We start from the raw sequence: 20369 nt of genomic DNA, 5'->3' as shown, positions 1-20369 counted from the left end.
GTGGTGTACACATTAGTTTCTTTTGTCATACCATATTTTGTATATGATGGCATACTCTTCAAAACGAATGTCTTAGTTTTAGTAGGAAACTAGAACTTTGTTGTTTTATCATATATATATTTAATTTTTCGGATCCCTTCTCTTAGTTTACCTAACCATTTTTATTGTTTAAATGTGCAGCATGTAATGCAGTTTTTCTTGAAAGACAGAGGAAGAGGAAGGGGTTAAGGGACTGGAATTGTTTCATCTGCACCAGGTCAATCCAGTCATCACACAATAAAAATTGTTCCTCAACTATATCATTGTCTGCTGGTGAGGGCCATGCATGATTGACACCTCTCTCCCCCCCCCCGCAATTGTTTTTATCAGAGCCCCTGAGAACTCCCACACAAATATGATTGGCATTTTAGCTCACCATGATTGAACTGTTGGTTTACACGCTCGTCAGATCCCTCAGTGGTGTGTGTGGCTTGATGTTTGAATTAAATACTATGTTGAACAGCTTGGTGCCTATGAAGTAATCACTGCTGTAGGCTTCACTGCATAAGTTCCCATCATATGCTACAAAGTCATGAGCATGTGAGTGATGCCACTGTCCAGAGCAGCTGTTCATCAAGATGCTGGGCAAGAGTCATGCGGTTGTCCAGAGAAGTCTTTCCCTGAACAATAAGTACAACTTTCATGGGGCTATACAAGTGTGTATGAATGAATTATTCCAAATCTCAGTAGTTCACCTCTCTTTTCCTGTTAAGAAACACTGCATCATAAGTGATAGATCAAGAATATAATGAGGGGGGAAAAACAACAAATCACGCCTCTCTTTTGTTAGTCAAACAAGTTTTTAAAAGATGAGTTGGATGGCAGAAATGTGTGCATGTGTGAACTACAATTCCCATGAGATAGTACACACGAGCAAGTTGATCTGGATCTAAACAGCTTGCTTGCCTTTGCCATTAATGATCACTGACAGCAATAAGGAACACAAGTAGGCAATGTTACCAATTGTGAAATGTAAATGTTACATGCACTTAAACAATGCAGCAAGCAGCACGTGATGAGGTGGAGGTGATGGTGGATGGTGGGAAACTGTGGAAAAGTGGTATGGGATGGTGCTCAATCATCTTTTTTACATGAATGAACACATGTGAACTGTTCAACTACAGGTAACTAATTTGTCAGATGTTCAACTCTGCTGATCACTAAAGGAAAACATATAATTGGAAATGGTGGGATAATTGACCATCAATCACTGTTACATTTAGAACACCTGGTTAAGAGTTTTTTTCCTATTCATTATTAACTAAAGTTAAATTTTAATTTAGGGAACCAATCATGTAATATCCCATAAAAAAAACTGAAGTAGCCAACTCACTTGTGGGAAATCAGCATCTCCAAAAATCAATGGCCTTTTATGCATGGGTTGTTTTTGTCGCCAGCACCCACCGACTACTTCGGGGCTTTGTTTTTATTATGTGCATTTTTTCTGAGCTTTAAAAGTCACCTTATTCTCCCCTCGCATTTTCCCCGTGTTTTCTGGATGCTGTTTTAGCCCAAGTTTAAAGTCTGCCTCGATCCCAAATCAAAAGCTGGACAATTTGGGTTTTTCTCCTCATTCCCATTCTTGCTTCTCCCTCCCACTTGTCTTTCCCCCTCATCCAACCCCTCCCCTTGAAGCCATCTGTTTTGTTTCACTGATGCATGCAGAAATTTACTCCAAGTAATCCAAAGTACTCCTGGAATTTATTTGGGGGGAAAGCTGTACAAAGTAATTTGAGAATTCGACTTCAAATTCTGCGTATCAAGAGAGTAGCATATCCAACAGAAACAACCCATGGATAAAAGGCCAATTACTAGTCTTATCTGTGTAGAAATTAGATGATGACTATAAAGAACTACATCCTTGGAGTTACTAGAAATGAATATTTTCTTAGTTATCATCCATTACCACCCACATAACATGCTTTTCGCTAGCCTTCTACACTTGACCCCTCTGCACATTGATTGAACACATGGGGATGGAGAGCAGGCAGGAATATATCAGCCCCATCCCACTCCACAATTGCTGTGTCATCTGAGTAGTGCAGTGTTTACATGCATGCTCCATCTTTATAGTCAGAGATGCTGCTTTCCAAATGTTGCTGATCACAGGGAGGGAGCCTACGTGTAGCCATTCCTCTATGCATAGGTGCTTTGCTCATGAGCAATCACATGGAAGCGGGGGGTAAGGCCGGTGCTCTCTTGCCCACTCTCCCTCTCCATATGTTCAATTAGCAGCGGAGGAGTTGTGCATAGAGGGCTTCTGATTCACCAGAAGAGGAAGGGAAGCCAACATCAGTTCCTGGCTTTAAACTTTAAATTACTAATGAAGAAAAGCACCGAAAGATCTTCTATAGTTACTTTGCTGGAATGATCCCAGTTATAGCATCTCTGCATAGGAACTCCTCTATCAAACTGTTCTCCTGTATTAACCCCACCCCACTCTTTTTCAGAATTCAGATTTGATCCTTGGATTTCAAGGGGAGAGGTCATTTCCAACATTAAGCAGAAGAAAATGGATAGACAATTAAAATTGCTTCTGGCAGCCTACTGCCTAACCATCAGTCAAGTCACAAATAGAGTATACCCTTATAAGTCCATTGAAATCAATGAGCTGAGAAGGGTGTAAGTCTGCTTAGGATAGTACTGTGTATCTATTCACAGGTATTGAGGGAGTCCCCAGGTACCCTACTACCATGAGAAATCTCATGCTGCAGACAGGAAGTACTGCTTATCTCTTGCTAATTTGTGGCAGTCTGTCCAGATTAATCAATTTCTCTCCTTGTCTGGACTGCTAGGTGAACCTCCAGACACAACAGGCTTCTTAAAATTTCCCATCTGCCCTAGTGCACCAGACATCCAGATGTGTATCTGAAATACTCTCATTTCTCATGGAACAACTTGTTGTTTTCCTACTTGTGGTGAAATTTTCTCACACTGTGTTTTAATAAAAAACACATGGACGTTAGGACATCTGAACTACTCTTGACAAGAGCTGGAATTCATCTGATTCTGGAAATAGTCATTCATAAAACCCATTTGCAGTGTTAATTTATTTCATGCTGCCTTGTTTGTGAGCTCTGACTCAGAAAAGCTTGCGCTTGAGTTACTTTTGGTAGTTTCTGAGGGGCCCTGTTTTAATAGAGTGCCATTTAATTTGATTAATAAAAAAGCTAAAACTACATTTCATCAATATCCTGACAGCAGTGCCCATCAAAATACATAATGGTTTGTCTAGATCCATTGTGTACTGAATGAAGATCAATATGGGTGTGAGGGAAGTGGATTGAGAACATTTATTTAGTATTCATTCAATCCTAGAAATACATTAGGTTTGGCACTTTTTCACAGACATAAAATGTATCCAGTATGATTGTAATACATTGCAAATTACTTTCAGCAGAGTATCTAAGATTGCTAAGGCCAAATAAAAACAGAAACTGCAGTTACTCTTTTTTTTTGGTCACAATGTGACTCCCCAGTCTAATGAAATATGCTCACTGGCGGAGAGTCTTGTTTATTTATTGGTTTAAAATATTTTTATGCCGCCTTTCCACCCAAATAAGTCCCCAAGGCAGCGAACATCAAATCATGAAAACATTTCAACATTAAAACAACATTTAAAATAAAGTCTGTGCAAAGTAATTCAATAAAAACTCATAAGCGCACCTAATACCAGAACCAGGGAGGAGGGCCAGTAACAGTTATTGGGGGTATGCCAAACGAAACAGCAAAGGCTTCATTCGTTGGCAGATGACAATGAGAGAGAGAAGGGGGGAGGGGAGAGGGAGAGATATATACACGCACACATACCCTGGGGAGGGAGGTCCAATGTTTGGGCTGCACTGGATGGTGGAGTTGTGGTCCAATCCTAAATAGAGTTGCACCCAACTAAGCTCATTGACTAAGGTGAACTTAGATGTAGAGCTGTAACTGGGCAGCCGCTGCCTCTCTGGCATGCAGAGAGGGTGGCGGAAATGCCTCTTCTGCTCGGCCCGCTCCTCGTGTAGAAGAGGCATGCCACAGGGGCGGCGGCTGTCCTCATGCCCCCCCCCCAACTATGGCCCTGCTTAGAAGGGTGTAACTCTTGAACACATGAGAAGAATGTGAACACATGAAGCTGCCTTATATTTAATCAGATCCTTGGTCCATCAATATTGTCTACTACTCAGATCAACAGTGGCTCTCAAGGGTCTCAGGTGGAGGTCTTTCACATCACCTACTTGCCTAGTCCCTTTAACTGGAGATGCCAGGGATTGAACCTGGGACCTTCTGCGTGCCAGGCAGGCTCTACAAACTGAGCTGCAGCCCCTCCCCTCTGATTAGGATATTATTGTTAATGGTGGAATTTGACTGAGAAAGACTGGGTTCAAATCCCTGCCTGAATCATGAAGCACACTGAATGACCTTGAGCCTGTTGTTCCTTCTCAGCCTAACCAGCTTCGCAGTGTTTGGGGGGCATGTGCACCAGTGGTGCTAGATGGAAGTAAATGGGTTACTGTGGGCTCCCCCAGTGATATATTTGTACTGGACAGCCATCTAGTTTTCAGATTCCGGAAGCTTACATGATGTGCCTTAAGTCACAGGGAATTTAAAAGTTGTTAAAAACTAGCTGTGGTTTTTTTGCCAGTCCTCAGACTGGTAAACAGGGAAAAGCAGAAATGGCAACATCTGTTGACAGTCATGGCTGACCTAGTTACGTTAAGATGGGTTGTCAGGAATTGCAAAAGGACTCAAGAAAACAGCAGGCTACCTAATGGCAGCTGAAGTTCAATTCAACAAAGTGCAAGCTAATACTGATTGGAAACAACATGTTAATCTACTTTTACATGCTTAAATTATTTAAACAGTTGTTTTGTTTGGAATGTAATTTTCCCTTTTTTTTCCCTTTTATCATCCTTGACAGCCTAATCATTGTTGGTTGCATTTGATGGTCCCTGAATTGACAAAGAGTCTGAATAATCTTCTCCAAAAATTTAAAAAATTTTCAGATATGTCAGATGTCTTAAGTAATTATTCAATCATCAATAATCTCACACGGATCATCACTGATATAATGGCATGTCTGTCTCCTAAAAATAAGGTAATGATCTTAACAGTGATTTTCCTTTCTAAGTAATACCAAGTGTGTAGATTATTACAATGTCTCCTCCACAGCAGTCATTCTCTCTTGACTCCAGCGTTCTTCTCAAGCCCTTTGTACAGCTTCCTATCATGTTAAAAACATTCCATGTGTCATCCCGCTACCATGTGTGTACATGGAAATGTGCAGAGATGGGGAGAAACATTGAGTCCACCAATCCCATGAGGAATTGAGCCCGTTGACATCATGCTGTGCCTATGTATAGTCAGCATAATGAGGACACAGAAGATACAGTTATGAAAATGTATGGGCTTAGACTCTTTTCTGATGTTCATGTTAGTGGGTGTGTTTTGCATGCGTGTAAGCTCTGTGCCTGGGTCATGACAAATATACATGGGGGTAAAGCTAGCATATGAAAGCCAGCATGGTGCAGTGGTTAAGAGCAGCAGACTCTAGTCTAGAGAACCAGGTTTGATTCCCCACTCCTCCACATGAAGCCTGCTGGGTGACCTTGGGTCAGTCACAGCTCTCTCAGGAGCCCTCTCAGCCCATGCAGAGGCAGACGATGGCAAACCACCTCTGAATGTCTTTTACCTTGAAAACCCAATGGGGTTGCCATAAGTCCGCTGTGACTTGACGGCACAATCACACACAAAGCTAGCGTACTTGATTTGAGGAAGAGGTGGGCACCGCTCACTAAAATCTCTGCAACCCAGTGAAGATTCTCACAGTCCATATCTGACTTAGCCCAAAGACGAATAGTGTTTAATGATGGATTTTGATAGAGCAGTGTAAACTGTACTTTATGTTGTATTTCTATAGAATTTTAGAAAACAAAGTGATTATCTTTATAAAGAAGATCAGCTGTTCCCAGAAGACTTCTTTGAGCATTTTTATAGAACCATTGAAGTCTACAACACCATTGCAAATAAACCAGAACAGAATGAGTGTGTTCTGCTTTCAACCACAGTAATACCCCAAAATGGTAAGAATTCTTTTGCATATGGAAATATCCTCAGACGGAGCAAATTCGTATAATTCCTTTAGTGGGATTATGCCAGTTCTTTATAATCTTTAACATATAGTCACAGTTCATTAGATAATAGACACAGATCTGTCTCAAGGTAACAGCCAGCTACTGAACTTTGACAACCAGCTCTTATAAACTCTTAATCTCTCTGGCATGTTATAGAAACAGTAAGCAGGCCTGGAAGTCAGGAGATGGACTTGCGTGTATTTAAAACACAGATTTGGGGGGAGTCAGATTTCATTTATGAAATGAACATTTTGCCTGAGTAATCATCTACAAGTTGAACAATTCAGCTAAAACCTATTGTTGAGGCTAACTATGGATCAGTCTTATGCATAATTTTTGCCCTTGTGGCAGTAATTATCTGCAGTTTTCCAAAGTAAAGACCCCCAATGCCCTCTCTTTCTGCCATAGAGACGAGAGTCACCAAGCCATTTTTGTTACCTCCCGTTGCTGCTAGCTCCCTTAGGAACGAGAGCAGTGGTGATAACAGCAACAGTAAGTACAAAGGATTGTATTACCATCATGAAGGATTTTTTTCTCGATGGAAAACAAAAAGAATAATCAGCAGTCATTGTTCAGGCTAATAATTCATAACTGGTATTAGTAACAGTGCAGAAATGCAATTCGCAGCAAATTGATGGCCATGAGCATAGATGGCTTTAAAAGGGGGTGAGGCAGATTCGTGGAGGATAGGTCCACCAAAGGTGAGTAGAATGGAACCTCCCTATTCAGAACCTCTGAAGCCCAGTCTAGGAAGCAAAATCAGGGAAAGGCCTCATTCTCTATGCCCTGTTGTTGGCTCTCCAGAGTAACTGGTTGACCACATGTGAGCCAGGATGCAGGACTAGATGGACCATTGGTCTGATCCAGCAGGGTTCTTCTTATGTGAGGATCCCGGGGTGGTGTGCTATTCATAGATCCCAAGATCCTGCTGACATCCATCACAGAGACTTAGCCATAGCCTGATAGTTTAGAGAATATTTTTTTAAAAAAACTGTTGAATTGTACTCACTCCCCCATTCTCCTCCTAATACAGCAGTCATAGACTGCATTATCGACATTATATGAAAAGCAAACAGCAGCTAGACAGTTATGGAACTAATCAATATTTGCAATGCAGTGATCTCTCTATTGAAAAATAATGGCACTTACTTTGGGTAGTCTTTTTATGTTATTGCTGCCATATGATACACTTCATATAATCTCACATCAGCATTCTATAAATTGTAGCACAGTGTCTGGATCTCAAACCAGACCTTAATCACATAGGGCAACCAAAACACCATTTGGAATCTGTTTAATTGCCTGAATGTTTCACTGAGCCAAGAACCTCCAAAATCTGAGTTAAGGGCTTAGATTGACAGACATTGCTACCCAGAAGTGTATCTCTGGTCCAGTATTTGTGTCCCTCATGTTTGTTATCTAGATGTAAAACTCGGCAGTTATCCTTGTTGAATTGCATCCTGTTCACATCTGCCCACTTTCCCAGTGTGTTCAGATCTCGTTGAATTCTATCTCTATCTTCTGGTGTGTTCGCTGCTCCTCCCAATTTGGTGTCATCTGCAAATTTAATGAGTAATCCCTCCACCCCCTCATCCACATCATTTATAAAAATATTGATCAGTGTCTTTATTTAGTAGAGAGTTCAAATGGTGTTTGGTTGGACTGTCATTTTCTGGCAGATCTCTAGCTTGACATACTTCCTTTCAGAGACCACCTACATGGTTATATTTTTCCCAAAAAGTTTGATGTATCTAATTGATAGGGAAAGATCTTTCTGATCACATCAGTTAAGATTTCTCATATTTGTGCATTTACACTTGGCAGCAAACTGAATTGGTATTTGTTCCTTTGCCCAGCTTTTTTAATTATATCATAACAGTGTAGACATGAACAGAGCTACACCTTTGTAGACCTATTGACATGAAAGGATTTAGAAGGTATAACTGTTTAGAAATGAACTGCAAATTACTGCGTAGGTGAGAAATGCATTGAAGTAGTATAGATAACAATCTTGTTTTAATTATTCCTTGGGTAACACACGTATAGCACAAGAATTAATGTGTGGTTTTCTGTGTTAATTTTTTCAACATACCTTATTAACTTCTCCTCTTATGATTAGACAAGCCACATTGGAAACATAATTTGGCCTATTTTTAGGCATGTCATAACTTCTTTGGAAGGCCATCCTATCAGAGTTGCCCAGAGAGGTAATTCCAGAAGATGTTGCTCTACCCAGTACACTGATGTCATGATTTTCTGTAAGGACAGGAAGGTATATAAAAATGTTATCAGAAGGGTCACAGTTGATCCATACATTTTAGTTTTGTTTCATCAGAATAGTTGATGTGATTGACATTTTTGTATATTATTATCCAAGGCAAACTGTAGCTGGGGACATAGCTAGATTTTGAAAGAGCAAAATATTCACATTTGATGTCTGTCTTGATAAATAGATGCAAACTCTTTTTTTAAAAAAAAAAGAATTTTATTTCATTTCATAAAAATAGAAACAGAAATAGAAAATAAAAAATACAGAAAAATAGGAACCAATAGAAAACAGTACAAAAAAAGAAAAAGGTTCTGGGTGGTCGTACAAAGATTTCATAAAATTACAATAATTTTTCTATCCTACCTATAAACTTGTTATACCAAGTGTTTACCCTCTTAATAATAAATCCTCTTAGTTTTTTACTTGCTCGTTCATTCTCTATATTGTTAATATTTTATTATTTAACAATAACACTTAACTTATTTTTAAATTAACATCTAATGTTTTCCTCTCGAAAAAAAAGGGGGACTTGACTAAACAGGTCCCCTCGTTGTGGACTTACCAGGCAGGATGCAAGAAAGGGGGAGAAGCTCCGCCAGGCTGGGCTGCAGCCCGTAGCCGTCTCGCGAGGCCACGCTTACCTCGCAGTTTCTCCCCCCCCTCCCTTCGCAGCAGTCGGGCAGGGTGTCCTGACGTCACCCCTCCCTGCACCGATTTAAAAGCCGGCGCAGCCCAGCAGCCATCCTGTTTTGCTCTCGAAAATAAAATTTTCTCCAACCATACTCAATTTTGTTTATACAACATTTTTAAAGGAAACATATAAATAAGCTTCCAGCTATTTTGAAACTCTTCACCGGGTTGTTTATTCAATTGATTTGTAAGACTTGCCTTCACTGCATATTCTACTAATTTTAACATTGATAATAACTTATACTTTTGATAATGAGATGCACAATCAGAAGCATTGTGGAAGATGTAAAACATAAAGTCATATGAGGTCATCATGACCTGCCTGAATACCTGTTTCAAACCCTCTGTTATTAAGAAAGGGAGAGGGAGTGATTTATGGAAAACAACTTTTATTCACACAACCAGCATTTTTCTGTGTATCTGGCTAAGTAAATTTTGCATCTTGTCTTGAAGTAGTTAAAAGGAAATGTTTCCACTGACATGACATCTATGTCTTGTTTTCTATCCCCTCTGCAAAAATATAAAATCATTTTAGCAGCAGATTATAGCTAAATTCAAAAGTAAGATGAATCTTAAATTAAAGGTTCAGAGTATATATATGAAATGCCCAAATGTTTGTTTGGGGAAGTTAACGTGCAAGATGGAGTTTGGCAAAATCTATTTTGACAACTTTTGGTCCCCCTCCTCTAATATGGTTTCGATTTATTTATTTAGGATATTTCTACATCACCTCTTCAGAGTTCTATTAGGAGCATATTACATAAGAACATAAGAAAGGCCATGCTGGATCAGACCAAGGTCCATTAAGTCCAGCAGTCTGTTCACACATTACAATTAAAACAACATCAGAATAATAAAAACAGATCATTAAAAAGCCATTGGACAGCATAAAACTACCCATAAAACAGGCAGGCCATTAAAAACTAGTTTAAAAACCCCTAATTAAAAGCTTGGGTAAAAGGATGTTTTTTTGGCTTGGTACCTAAAAGAGAATAAAGTAGGTATTTTAGGATCTTAAAGTAGGTAGGATCTTAACGCAGGCTGCTGGATAGTATGGGAGGAGACAGTCCTTCAGATGCCCTGGCCCCAAGCTGTTTAGGACCTTAAAGAAAAGAACCACTCTGAATTGTGCCTGGAAACAGATGGTAACCAGTGCAGATCTTTCAGCACAGGGCAATACTATCCCTGTAACCAACCTTGACAATAGCTTGGTAGCCACATTCAGGACCAATTTAAGTTTCTGAACCGTTTTCAAAGGCTGTTCCATGTAGAGTACATTACAGTTATCTAACTTGGATGCGATTACAGCATAGATCATCGTGCCCAGATCGCACTTTTCAAGAAATTATCATAGCTGGTGAACCAGCTGGAACTGATAAAAGGTGCTATATGCCATGGAGGAAACCCGAGCCTCAAACTGCAGGCCAGGATCCAGTAGTACCCCTAAGCTATGAACGTGCTCCTTCATGGGGAGTACACCTCCCTTCAGGACAGGCTGATTATGCAGTGAATCACACGTTGAACTGTACATGTGTTGAACACAACATGAGAATTATTTGAGCATATCCTGATTGTATGTCTATTCACTGTAACTTGTGAACAGGGCTGCTGGTGAGATCTGAACTAGTAGTAAGTTACTAGAAAACAGATCTTGGATTTGTAATGGATTTCAACTTAGTTTGAAGTGGTTGTGGAAAAGGAAAATGCTGCAGGTGATAAGGAAAGGCTTGTCATGCCTTTATATAAACCTGTCTCATTTGGAATACTGTGTTATATCTCACAAAGAGTTTAAAACAGTAAATATATATATTTAAAAGGACAACTTAAATGACTGAATTGGTGTCCGTATAAAAATATGTTTGGAAATTTTTTACTTAAAAAAAAAAGACTCCAGGAAACATGATACCGATTTACAAAATTATGCAAAATGTGGAGAAAGTAGAAAGAATTTTGTTTCTGAACCCATTAAAGTAAAATTGATTGGAAGTAGATTCATGACAGAGAAAAAAACATAGACTTATGAACACTGATTGCCTCTGCTTTTTAAAGGAATTAGAGAATTTCATAGAGAATTGGTCTGATATTAACCATGACGACCAATTGCTGGTCAATTGAGTAATTACCTTCATGTCCTCTCTTGGGATTTCTGGAAGCCAATGGCTGGCCAGTTTTGGAAATGCAATGTAGGACTCTTATGTTCCAGTGCACTAGATCTTTAATCTGAGTTGCATAAAAAATAGAAACAATAACATTATTATGAAGCAAAATAAATAAGAACTGAAGACGTATTAGTCAATAAGATGGTACTTTTTTCAGACTGCTCTTTTTATATACTCTGGCTAGCTAGAGTTGTGTGTTTTTTAAAAATTACCTTCCAATTATGCAAGCATGAAGTATCTGTTCTGCTTGACTAAAATTTCCTTTTAGAGTTGGCACACCCGCAGGGCCTAAACAAAGTTCAAACAATGTTGGCTATAAATCTGACTAAAAAACAGGATTTAAAGTCAAAGACAGGTTTATAAACTGTGCATTAGCATTGTAAGGCACTGTTTGCAGTGGAGCTCAAAATGTGGTTTGAACTAGACGGGACAGGATTTTTGTGGCAGAAGTAAAGTGGGAAATAAAACCTATAACATGTGGCTGACAGTTTTTAACAAGGAACTGAAATGGTGAATAACTTGTAGCATATTGTCCTGGAACCTTTGGGCACTTATTTATCTTGTTTCCCAGTATTTTCAGTTTGATGTAATGCCCAGCAAAAAGGTGTAAGCCTACTAGTATGCTTGAAGACCTTATGGAATTGTGGAGCTCCCAGTGGTATCAACTAGTTCCTCTATGTGGGAGCTGTTGCAGTCATGCAGTTCAGCCTTCCATATAACCTCCTATTCTTATGTAAAGCAACGAAAAAGTAAAATGGAGAGTCACTGTTTCTCTCCATCCAGCAACTGTCTGATCAGAAATGGGAGATTGTTGGAGATGACTTTAGGAAACATGATATCCTGAGTTGTGTCTCAAGGACTTGTGGAACAATTTTCTGTTTCCTTGGGGTGGGGTGGGGGGACATGCCTGTGGAAGGCAGCATCACAGGTCCCCCAGCATCATAGAGACCCCTGCCACATCACACTCTCCTATTTCCTGCAGAAAAGATGACTCGCATGAGACAAGGATGATCTTCTGCCTTTCCCTTTTATGTATAAGCACACAGTAAAAATAACATACAAAATACCCTCTTTATGTGCCATGCACATCCCTAAACAGGCACAGGATAAATACCTGTGTAATTATGGTACAGCCCGATCTCGTCAGATCTCAGAAGCTAAGCAGGGTCAGCCCTGGTTAGTATTTGGATGGGAGACCACCAAGGAATACTAGGGTTGCTATGCAGAGGAAGGCACTGGCAAACCACCTCTGTTAGTCTCTTGCCATGAAAACCCCATAAGGGGTCGCCTTAAGTCGGCTGTGACTTGATGGCACTTTACACACACAGTTATTATAAGATTTCATCACAGTGCTTATAATAATTTCATGATTCGTTGCTTTTCTGTTCAGCAAAACTATTCTGTGTGCTACTACCAGATTGTTGATTGTAAATGTAATATCTATATTAGGAAATGTGAGCATTCTGATCCAGTGATCAATGGCAGACCATTTGTGCTACTTAACAGAGATTTCAGTTTATATTGCTCAGTCCTGGAGGGAATTACTGCTGTGTAATTTGGTTTGGTTCACTAAATTGCCTTGGGAGATTAACGTGGGGAGAGACACTTTAGCAGAAAATCCACAAAAGGAATGAAGAGAAGAATATTGATAAACATTGCTTTGCAGATGGTAAAAATATGATTATATGGTTGCCAGAATGTTTGCCTTTCCGGAATGAGTGCAAATAAAGCTGTGACTATATGGCAGCCAAACAAAGATTTTCAGCAAAAGAAGCACTTCTAATTGACAAATCAGTCACCTTTAAGCACATTGTATGTTTTGCCAAGGTGATCCCTTATAATCGAAGACTTTATGACACTGCTAGCTTAAAAGTTTTTATTTTTAAAAAAGGTCTTCACTAATTAAAAATGTTCTTAATTACAGAGGAGGCACTGGGCTTGCTCAGCAGCCCCAGCTTGCAAGGAATTAGCATAGCAGTGACATCACTGGTGACACTTTTTGTTGGCTTTGTTTTGGGAGCTCTATGCTGGAAGGTAAGAACTATCAAATTTAACCATGCGTACTAAATTTAAGCTTCGTGAAAGTAAAGTATATTGACTGAGGAGGTGTCGCTCAGTGGAAGAAGAGCATCTTCTTGGCATGTAGAAGGTCCCAGGTTCAATCCCCAGCATCTCCAGTTACAAGATTCAAGGAGTGAGTGACATGAAAGACCTCTTCCTGAGACCTTGGAGAGCCACTTCCAGTAGACAGTGCTGACCTTGATGGTCCAATTAAATCCTCAGTATAAGGCAAGAAAATTCACTAAACTCAGTTGTGCTTAAGACAAGCTGTATATGATGCATCATTACAAACTTCATATGCTGCCATTCCAGTGGTTTTGTGGTGTGTTTTCTGGCTGATAAAAATATTTAGGATTAATTTTCATCAGGGTTCATGACAGTAAAATCATTAGATCCAATTCCAGCAGCACATTATTTTATTTCTATATGAAATGGTATCTCAACATGTATTTTATCTCTGTATGAAAAGATGTTACAAATGAAGACAGTTGATGCAAATGCTGCATGTTTCTGGTTACAGACTATTGTCATATGAGATGCGGAAAACATTTATAACAAGTTTTATGAGAAAAGATACCAGGATCCTGCAGTAAAGAAACAATTTAAAAAATGCTCCATATGTAAAAGATGCAGAACGAGCTCCATTTTTAAATAGAACATGGCTGCCTAAACTTCTTGTGCCTGGAGCACCGTTGGAATTCTGACACAGGGTGGGGGCGTGACCACAAAATGGCTGCTGCAGGAAGAACAGGCAACCACAAAATGGCAAGGAGTGAAGCTGTGCATAACTGTGATAGTAAATATTCAAGATTCCAGGCAGAAGATCTGTTTAACAGTATGCCATTTAAAATGAAGGTTTTTTTAAAAAACAAAATTTGAATGTTCACAGCTTACCTTCAGTCACACAGTAAAGACCCTAGTGCTCTGGTGGGAGCTGCAGTGAAAGCAATGCTTTTAAAAATCTGCAAAGCCAGTCAGATCTCCAGTGGCCGCTCCAAAGCTCTGCTGGGCCAGAGCACAATCTGGGTCCGCCCACTTTCTATAAACACTTGGTTGGTGCCAGGAAAGGTGTTGGCGGGCACCATGGGGCCCACAGGCACTGGGCTGGGGACCCCTGAATGAAAGAATATGCATATACATAAGACACACTTAATTTTGGTGAGACGTGTGTGTGTTAAGTGTTTTCAAGTCACTTCCGACCCATGGCGACCCTATGAATCAATGTCCTCCAAAACATCCTACTGTTAACAGCCTTGCTCAGGTCTGAGGGCCGTGGCTTCATTTATAGAGTGAATCCATCTCATGTTGGGTCTTCCTCTTTTCCTACTGCCTTCAACTTTTCCTACTGTTATTGTGTCTTTTCCAGTGACTTTCTTCTCATAATGTGACCAAAGTACAACACCCTCCGTTTAATAATTTTAGCTTCTAGGGAGAGTTGAGGCTTGAGACATGTACTGCATGATTCTGTTTGTTTTATAGTGTAATATTTATTATTTCTAGAATAACTTAAAAGTTGTATTCTGTCCAATGGTTATATTCAAAAGAAGACATTTCACTTACAATGTAAAAATTATAACCTATATAATTCAAAAGACAACTAACAATAATACTTTGTATTTTATATTATAGCTTCATTTATTTTAGAATTGTAAAGTGTCTAATCAATTTTTCCATAGAAAACAATCCGCAGACACCTACTAGAGAGTGACCGGTCTGCACAGTCTGATGTCGACCAAGAGGATAATAAGATAAGGTATTTTTACTTTATTACAGTTGAGTAGGGAAAATTTTTAATTTTTCTTTTGACCAGCTAGCAACTGTAGTTGCTGTTATGTGCTGGAGATAAACTAGGGTTGGCATGCACCTTCTGATGGTGGGAAATCTCCCCACTTCAGTGGGCCTTGCCCACCAGCACTCCAAGGGCCAACAGGGAAAAAAATTATCAACAGCAATGGTGTGACATCACTGCCAGGAAAACCAAGCCATGACTTCACTCCTTCTAGAAAACACTGGAAACTCTACCATAACAGCTTTATCATAGATTTTCTGATGATTCCCAGAGAGGCATGGTGTGACTTCCAGGTTTTTCCCACTGATGCCCATCCACCCATGTCCTCAGCCCACCCAGTCTCCCACTAGTTACCAGCTTGGCAATCCTAAAATAAGTTTATTTATCTTCTAGTGAACTGTTTGACCTGTATTCTGTCACCAAGCACAGGAAAGCAGTAATTTTATAATGCTGTAAAATACTAAAATTCTTCTGAGCTTTCTCTACAAATAAATGTTGTTCTGCTACAGAGTTTTAAAACATGTTAAAACTGACTCTTCTCCCCCTAACATGGTGGCTAAAAATACACTTGTTTGTCTTTCAGAATGCTGCAGCAGGGAGAAAAGTCGCTTCTACAAGTGTAGCTGTTGTTTTTATTATACACTGTTACTGTTTCATATCTGGGTAAGTTCTGCAAAAAAAAAAAAAGTCGTTCAATTTCCTTCCAGGTTTTCTGAAGCCTGGTATTTTGAAATGTAGAGTTACTGTTCCATAATATTTCCCTTTTTGATATAGCTAATTCTCAACATGACCCCCACCTGTGGAGACTTAAATACGGAGACTGGGGCCATAGACAAACAAGACAGATCTTTCTACAAGCCTGAGAAAAGCCCCAGGTTTGCAGAAAAATCTGAAATCTAAAAACAAATACATGGGGAAACGATATGGGGCTGTTGGATCTTGAGACCTGTATGGACAAAAGCCTTGTAGGACGGATGCTGCAGTAAGTAGAGGAGTTAGGTGAGACTTGAGTGAAAAGGTGGTTGGATCCAATTGATTGTTTACGTTTTGGGAAGGTTGGAAACCTGGGCTTGTACATAAGACTAGATGTCTGGTGTCAAGGTTTGGTTTATAAATACCTATGCACACATACATTGCTCAATCAACATATCATGTAAGACCCGCTCCTCTGTCCCTCTCCCCCCTCTTTCCCTCATACACATCACACAATTCCATTGCCATTCGTTCCCCCTCCTTCATAAATACCAAGCTTTCAGTCATTCATAAATTTATCTTCTCCTAACTACCACATTTCACCTGTCTCCATCCTTCAACTGTCTTCTTTCCTGTTTCATGGCTTCACCACTTTCTGGAAATGTAATACAGTATAAGTGGAGTTGGAAAGTTTTTCATGAGAGAGAATTGTTTATTTTGGGGACCTTTTATCAATATGTGAAATTGAAATTTTAGTAAAACACCTCCCAGATGTTATTGAAAGTTTATTTCTCTTTCTCTCTTTCTCCCCATCCCCAGGCAGCTAACAGTTCCATGTTTGCTTCATAAATGAAGCAGCTTTAAGCATATTTGTATTCCTTCTGGAGTGACAGACTGAGTCTGCACCTGTTGTTGCCGTGACTCCATATTGAGAATATAGAGCTGTGGACAAAAAGTGTGCTGTTGTGTAACCAATATTGAATTAAACATCACTGAATGAGAGTGCACTGAGATGGACTGTAGTTTATATGAAGACAAGGATGGTTGCTTTGCATCTTGAAATTTGCAGTGGATTTTGACAATGCAGTAAATACGCGAACAAACAAATCTGGATGGACGTGATCCAATACCAAAAGTTCTGTATGAATGGAAATTCTGAGTAGGAGGGAAATAATGAAATGGATGAGAATAATATAATCTTCAGTACTGTACATAAGACTCTCAAATAATGTTATGCAATGGACTAACATGCTAGATTTCTTATATCTGGAGAATGGGGTCGTGTTGAGGGAAGGCCACAGAAGACTTGTTTATCTCTTGAGGAGTGAGATTGCATTCCATTTCATAGAAAGCGATCATACCCTTGAGCAAAACTATTAGCGGCTATTCAGGAGACATAAACATTGGATCACTGTAACAATTGCAGACGTGGGGCTATTGCAATAAGATGGAACATTGACTGCTGGGATGTAGAGAGACTCCCTTTAAAGTTCCAGTGAGAGAATGGAGAAAGAATAACCGTCAGCATCTGGGACAGAAAATTACCATGATGCCTATTCAAAATGCTTATGAGCATGCCATACACTTATGAGCATGACATTTACAAAAATCAGGTCATCTTGAAGATACCAAGGTTTAGTTTAGCTTTTACTGTATGTCATATAATATGTGCAAAAAAAATTAAGAGTAATACACATTTCATCACTTAGCATTCTCCATTATTTATGATTAGTTCAGCTCAAATAAAAATGAAAAGCTTTCTTCTGAATAGTTGTCAGTGTCTTGATATTATTTGTAATAAAGGCATGGAAAGCAGAACAAAGGCTGAAAACATGCTAAATTGTACTATACAAATGTAAAGGGGTAACTAAATGTTACCTTTCAACTGTGTAGTGTACTTAAGTTATTTTCCCTATACACAAGACTGTGTTCTGTGAAACAGTTGTATCACCCCCATATTCCAAATTACTAATACAATAAGTTTAAACCATTAAAAATTTAAACTATTGTTACAATGCTCATTTACAGTGCATTCACAAATATAAACTTTAGAAATACTTTATTTAAACTTAAAGATTTTCACAGATTTATTTATTTTCATATCTGTCACAAAGTATTAGAAATAATATATGGGAACCTATAGAAAATATTTAGGGTTGATCAAATAACACAGGTATATCATTCCTAAAACCCTATTTATAAATTATTATGGCCTAGTTTTGAACCCTATTAAAGGCATAAAGAATATTGCTCCAAAACCTGGCATAACCATGTGTATTATCAAAGGAGATGCATGAGGAAGGGCTGTGTCTTAGTAGCAGAGCACATATCTTGCCTCCACCAGGCCCCAGGTTCAATCCCCATTATCTCCATCTGAAAGGTCTCAAGTTGCAGATGCTGGGAAAGAGCTTGCTTTGAGAATCTGGAGAGCCACTGCTAGTCAGAATAGATGACACCGAGCTACAAGTACCAGTGGTCTGACTTGATGTGACAAGTTTATATATTTGTATGACAGGCACTTTAAATGCCCGCTCAAATCCATACTAAGATGTTGATTATTGGATTTGCTAGATGGTGTCTTTCAATGCAAATGGGGATGCACATCCACATCTGGGTTCAGTGGTTGTTGCATACATAGTTATTCACAAATGCAACTAGATCAAAACCTAAAGCGGCAAATTCCAACCAAACGTTTTGAGTCACTATCTTGAAATCTGCAAACCTTAAGTATACAGGAAGATTTGCTTGAATTGTGTTCTAGTACAGGTCCTGACAAGGAGGAAACCAGACCCTTGGTCAACAGTAACATGCCCCAGTAATTCACTAAATGCTTTATAAACACGCACAACATTTCACATTCCAGCAAGTGTTCTAAAAGAAGATTATGTCTGCAGTACCTGAAACCTGCTTTTTCTCACTTTCAGTAGGGAACAAAGAACCTATTTGTATTCCATCAATATGATTTTGAAGGTAATATTGCAAACTTGTTGGAAATCACAGTACATATTGTACAAAGCTTAGTTATACTGCAGGGTTTATAACAATGCCACATTCTCTTTAACCTTACAACGGAACAAGACAAATTTAAGGTCAAGAGGCATTCACAGAGCCAACAGAAATTCCAAGTATAATCCTAGTGGCATTACCATGCTTGCATAACTATCATTGTTCTTGTTTTGAATTTAAACAACCCCCATTAGCACAAGTGGAATAGCATTCCATCAAAATTGAAGCTGAATAATTATTTTGACAGTTTGTACATTTTCTTGGCTTTTTCTGCTTGAGAGGTTTGGCTGAGTGGTTTGGGCCATCTCAGCTAAATGTCATGAAGATGAAATATCTGGAGAGTATTTCACTGCATGGGATCGCCATTTAGTAACCCAATTTTGAAAGTTTTAATGTATTTATTCGGCAATGTGTTTTGATTGGGTTCACACACACTCCTGTCCCCCCCCCCCTCGCTCTTTTAGTTTTGCAGTTTAGGCTGATAGGGCAAGAACTTGAATTTTAGAGTTACCAGAATATCTTGTATTAGGCTGAAGTGTCTCTCCACCAAAAAGGCATAATTGGTATTCTTGTGCAGGAGCTGGACTTTTTCCTGCCACAACAGCAATCTGTTCAGTTCAGTTATCTTACCAGATTTGCAGTTTTTCATGGCAAGCTTGGCAGAGTTGGACACCTTTGCAAGGGTCAAGTTTCTGCTTTACTTCAACAGTTCTTGAACATTTCTTTAAGGAAATATTCACACTGGGGAGAGAAAAGGCAAACACTCTTCCAGAAGAAGAATAAGTATGTTGACAGCAACACATACTGATGGGGCTGCCAACCTCCAGGTGGTGGCTGGAGATCTCCCACTATTACAACTGATCTCTAGGTGATAGAAATCAGTTCCCCTGGAGAAAATGGCCACTTTGGCGATAGGACTCTATAGCATTGAAGTCCCTCCCCTCTCTAAACCCCACCCTCCTCAGACTCCATCCCCAAAATCTCCAGGTATTTCCCAGCCCAGAGCTGACAACCCTACATTCTGAAGATCATATTATACAGATTAGTTACCCTTTAATGCCTTTTACACCACTGTGACACATTCAGAATTAGGACAGGGTGGATTTCTTCTTCTGTTCTTTCAAAGCATAGCATGTTTTCTTCAGAATAAATGTTTAAAAACCTCTTTGTGTAAGGTACAAAGCACTTTGTGGAATGAGGAGACAAACATATGCCTCCACAGCAAGAAGAAATGGTTGTTCTTTTACAAATTTTATTCCCATTCCTTACAGAGTTCATGAGATGTATTTCAGGTGAACTCACTAGAATATTGTGTGTTTGCTTTGTGAGAATAGTCAGCAAGTACTGGTGGACAGCAGATTTCAGTATGACTTTTTCTAATGGTATAACTTGCAGTGCAGTCTTATGCAGTTAATCTAGTCTAAGCCCATTGAAATCAGTGGTTTTAGACTGGGATAACTGCTCAGGATAGTACTGCCTTTGGTACTTACTTCACTGAAATTCTATTTTAGACATATGCTTAAAATCAGTGTCCCATCCCATGAACT

General features: G+C 39.3%; 1 protein-coding gene across 1 annotated transcript in view; it reads left to right on the top strand.

Moving 5' to 3' along the window:
- The window catches only part of KITLG (KIT ligand), a 77907-nt gene extending 62792 nt beyond the window's left edge, over nucleotides 1-15115 (top strand). Inside the window, exons 4-8 of the mRNA XM_056846523.1 lie at nucleotides 4943-5119; nucleotides 5942-6104; nucleotides 6564-6647; nucleotides 13198-13307; nucleotides 15011-15115. Of these exons, the coding sequence (XP_056702501.1) occupies nucleotides 4943-5119; nucleotides 5942-6104; nucleotides 6564-6647; nucleotides 13198-13307; nucleotides 15011-15115 (639 nt within the window). The remainder of the gene's footprint in view (nucleotides 1-4942; nucleotides 5120-5941; nucleotides 6105-6563; nucleotides 6648-13197; nucleotides 13308-15010) is intronic.
- The last annotated feature ends 5254 nt before the right edge of the window (nucleotides 15116-20369 follow it).

The sequence above is a fragment of the Euleptes europaea genome, chromosome 3, assembly GCF_029931775.1.
Source record: "Euleptes europaea isolate rEulEur1 chromosome 3, rEulEur1.hap1, whole genome shotgun sequence".
NCBI classification, from domain to species: domain Eukaryota; kingdom Metazoa; phylum Chordata; class Lepidosauria; order Squamata; family Sphaerodactylidae; genus Euleptes; species Euleptes europaea.
This window is presented reverse-complemented; position numbering and strand designations above follow the sequence as displayed.